Source organism: Babylonia areolata, chromosome 5 (assembly GCF_041734735.1).
Source record: "Babylonia areolata isolate BAREFJ2019XMU chromosome 5, ASM4173473v1, whole genome shotgun sequence".
In the NCBI taxonomy this organism is placed as follows: domain Eukaryota; kingdom Metazoa; phylum Mollusca; class Gastropoda; order Neogastropoda; family Buccinidae; genus Babylonia; species Babylonia areolata.
The window spans coordinates 51,407,676-51,412,190 of NC_134880.1; the positions used below are offsets into that span (position 1 = coordinate 51,407,676).

The 4,515-nt window shown below is 43.2% G+C and overlaps 1 protein-coding gene across 2 annotated transcripts in view; it reads left to right on the forward strand.

Moving 5' to 3' along the window:
* The window catches only part of LOC143282149 (large ribosomal subunit protein uL24m-like), a 40,762-nt gene extending 37,875 nt beyond the window's left edge, over positions 1 to 2,887 (forward strand). For both annotated transcript variants that reach the window (XM_076587688.1, XM_076587690.1), the window contains exons 4-6: positions 267 to 373; positions 1,902 to 2,041; positions 2,653 to 2,887. In XM_076587688.1, coding sequence (XP_076443803.1) covers positions 267 to 373; positions 1,902 to 2,041; positions 2,653 to 2,789 — 384 coding nt within the window. In that variant the 3' untranslated portion in view covers positions 2,790 to 2,887. The remainder of the gene's footprint in view (positions 1 to 266; positions 374 to 1,901; positions 2,042 to 2,652) is intronic.
* Positions 2,888 to 4,515: the final 1,628 nt, after the last annotated feature.

Below are 4,515 nucleotides of genomic sequence, written 5' to 3' on the forward strand. Positions count from 1 at the left end.
AAGATTTGGTAGCTAAAATTGCTGCAGAGTTGTCCATTCCAGCAAACTTAGTTTGCAGATTATCCTCAGGCTCTGTGTGTGTGTGTGTGTGTGTGTGTGTGTGTTTACATTAATCTTTGATTAGTCTTTATTCGAAAATGTGTTTGCCCTTTTTTGTAACATTAAAGAATGTTCATGCAACCAAATGAAGACAAACATATGCTTAACCAATACACTGCCCCCCCCCCCCCCCCTTTCTTCTCTCTCTTTTTTGCTGAATTGAACAGAAATACAAGTGGATAAACCGAAGTTCCACCAATCCAGGGTCTATGGTGAAGACAGAGAAGCCGCTCCTGGTCACAACTGAAGTGGCTCTGGTTGATCCTTCTGACAGGTAGGTTGCCATGTGGTATTTACATTAACGGTATGGTGTATTTTGGAGGTCTAGTTTTATTTTCTCTCTTTTTTGTTGTTGACAATCTTTCAGCAGTTACTGGTTTGCACCATTTAAGGAGCCTATGTACTAAAAAGTGTTGAAGAGAGTGACTACACGTTTCAGTGAACTCTGCCTGTATATTTTTCATATTTCAGTTACTTTTAAGAGAATCAATCCTCCTACTCACAGCCTGTATACTTTTCATACTTTCGTGACTCACAACTTTTTGTTGTTGCTGCCCTGTCATCTGCACCGTTTCAGTGGCATTGCTCCCATGCCGCTCTTTCCGAGTCTCCCAAACACAGCAACACCCGGGTTTGTCTGTCACACTCCGTAAGTCGGCAATCTGCAGTGAACCATTGATGTCAGGTCGCCAGGAGGCTACACACCAGAGGAGACCCTGCTCTGCTGCTGAGTCACTTTGGTGGTGTTCAGTGGTGCCTGTTCTGATTTAACATACTTAGGACACCACCTATTAAGCCCCCTACTGACGACAATAATGGCTCAGTCGTGGAGCCAGACTGAGTGAGCATCCCTCCCAGAGTGGAGACCGCCACCACGCCCCTCCAACAACAGCCCCCTGTGAATCTGCTCACTCTGAATCATTAACAGGACTCACCCCAAGCACGGAAGTGTAGGGGTATCGAAACTGAGGTCACCATGACAGCAGCAGGTTCATGAAAGGCCACAGACTTTGGGACATTTTTGTTCATATTGGTAATGATGAAGGAGGAGGAGGAGGATGACGATGTTGCTATGAAGGTCCATTTTGGTTTGGGACTTTGTGACAAGGCTGTACTCTATGTTGCTTTCACAATGATATCCCAGTGTCAACCAGGCCCGAGAGATACAGACACTTGCAGTGTTGGTCAGGTAATTAGAGCAGCACACCCAAAGAAGCATCCTTGGAAGTGGGTAACACTCAACTCTGTGGTCCCAGTCTCCCCATTTAAGCCAAAAATAGCTCACTCAACTCTGGGTAGGAGCAGGCCACAGGCCAAAAAACCCACCTCCGCTGGGATTCAAACCCGCATCCTCCCAGCCGGCAGTCCGCGACGCTAACCACTTCGCCACGGCAGCTGGTCTAGTGACTCACAACTTAATGGAAAACCCATAGGAAATGATGAATCAGGATGCATTGTTGAAACTGAGGCTTTCACTGCTCATACTTAGCGAGCCTGCAGGACACTTCGTTTTGCTTGGACAGATTTTGTCTATTATAGTGTTACTGCAGCTGAGGCATGTTTTACCTGTGTTATTTTGTGTGTATTCATCATAACATAATCAGTATATGCACAAGCTGAACATTAAAAAAAAAAGAAGAAAGATTCTTGAACCATTCATGTCATGACACAAATGTCCGTTCTTATTGCGAATGCTCTTGACTAAAGGCTGTTGTGGGTAAATATAACATGTTACTTTCAAGTTTCAGGCAGTTTCCTTTCAGAAAGGCATGTTTCTTTAAAACGTTAGCTTTCTGTTTCAGCAAAGGCAGTCCAGTGGAGTGGCGCTACACTGAGGAAGGGGAGAGAGTGCGGGTATCCTTGAGAACAGGGCGGATCGTTCCCATGTCAAAAATAGCTGAAGATGAATCAGAGGACATGGTCGCCAAAAGTGGTTATGCAGGTAACCCTTCACTGCCCATAATGCACATTGTGTACCAGCAAATAGATGGCCCCATGTATGGGAAAATCAAAACTGCATGTCAAACATCCCTTTATTCAGGAGAGAGATGCAGCTAACAGACTGGTAAATGTAACCAGGGTGTGTGTGTGACCCCCTCCCCCGGGCCCCACCGCTGCTGTCACACTTATAAGTTCATAATAAGAGGACAATGTGACGGATTTGCCACAACTGAAATTAACTTGCGTAGGGTTTAAAAAAAAAAAAAATTTATATGACTAACACAATCCCAGTGCAAGGGAAAAATGGGCAAAGCTGATGTATTCAAACTCCCAAGATATTTGGCGAAAAGAAATAGTGTTGCCATCCTCATCCTGCATGTAATTTAAACTCCTTATATTTGTGTCTGTGATATAGTCATTTAGGTAATGACTGCCTTGTTCCAATGTTAAAACTATTTCCTTAATAAAGATTTGAAAGAGCTGTCTTTTATGTGGAGCAGGTTTGCTTTTTGTTGTTTTGTAAATTGCTAAGTAAAGGCAGTCATGATTGCAGTTTGATTCAGTGAAAAAAAATATATGAATGCAATAGAGTTTTGTTGTTGTTTTCTTCAGAGCAAGAGTGGGACACAAAGGAAGCAGAGGTGCACAAGGTGACTTTCAAACCCACCCTGTCCACCTTTGATGAAGACATTCTGAAGCAGATGAACATCAAAGACGACAGAAAGAGAGCCCCCACGTACTGGTACTGAACTGAACTCTTTGTCGGACTGCAGGCTGTGTGAATGATGTGTGCAGGTTTGTGTGTGCTGTTGTGTCAACAGAATGGGATTAAAAGCCTTGAAAAGAGCTGCATGAATTTATTGTGGCGAGTGTGGATTGAACCATTCTTCATAGCTATAACTTGATGAAATGACTGCAACTGGACAGAATTTGCTTTTCCACCTAGCTTTAGAGTATTGCTAACAAAAGATCTCACTGTAATGTGGGATGGACTAATAACAGTATCAGTAGCTCAAGGAGGTATCACAGCGTTTGGACAAATCCATATATACTACACCACATCTGCTAAGCAGATGCCTGACCAGTATCATAACCCAACGCGCTTAGTCAGGCCTTGAGAAAAAATAAAAATATAAATTAAAAACAAAAAATTTATATATTTATATACATATATCAAATAAATGAAAGACAATAATGATAATAAATAAACAAATAAGCAAACAAATGTGAAACATACTGACACACACACACACATCAGATATGCAACAAACATGCAGTTTCACAGATATGAAAGTTCAAACAAAAGTGCATGAGCCCCAACACACACCTTCCAAATTACCCTGCATGCCTCTCCCCCCGTTCCCTGCACACGCATTCCTAGGCTATGTATCGCAGCTTCTACAACACACAACCACACACACACACCCCCCACACACATGTACACACATCTGCACATTCCAGCATTCCGTTGCTCCCACAATAAAGTACAAGATCAGCACTCTATGTTATAGATGTATTCACAAATCTGCCCCTTCCTATCTCTGCGGCTGCCTTCACATCTACACTCCATCTCGCTCACTACGATCGGCTTCGGATCAACTCTGTTTACGCATACCCAGATTCAAACACTTGACTGTTTGCCACCGTTCTTTCTCCATCTCTGGACCTTGCAATTGGAATGAACTTCCTCTTTCACTTCATCAAGTCTCCACACTCAGCTCTTTCAAGTCTGGCCTTAAGACCCACCTCTTCCCAAAATACCTCCCTTCCCTGCCTTTTCCTTGTATTTCAGTTTCTCCAGTTTTAGAGTTATGTATGCGTGTGAATGACTGGAGTGAAAGCGCTTTGATTTGTCTGTGCACAAGATTCAGCGCTATATAAATACCATTATTATTATTATTACAATATAGACATGCATACACACACACCTCATCCTCTACACACATACACATTGTAGCCCCCTTGACACACATTCCCCGTACCCTCATCCCCACCCACAAACACACACATGTATGTGCTCGCACGTGCACAGAGCTCTCCTGACGTGTACACTTACACACTCGCGCGCGCACAGCCACACACACTTGCACACACACACACACACACACATTGATTGGCCGCAAGAGGGGTGGGAACAAGTCTGATGCCAGGAATGTGGCGTCTAGCGTGTTACTCAGTCTATTGTATCTGGAAAAGCCCAGTGATAACAAAAACCAATAACAATCAACTGTTTGTAAACAAAAATCACCTCACCTACAAACACATCACATATTTAAAACTCCTGAATAAGCCATAAATCTGGAGTTGATTTTTCATTACTGAATCCATGACCTTTTGGGCTTGGATGGTGTCTCTGTTCCTTGTCCAGCATCAGTAGCTCAGTCCAATATGGTTAACACATGCATGCTCTTCTGTGGAACAGGGCCAAGCTGAATGTGTGTGTGTGTGCGTTTTTTAACACAGAAAACAAAGCAG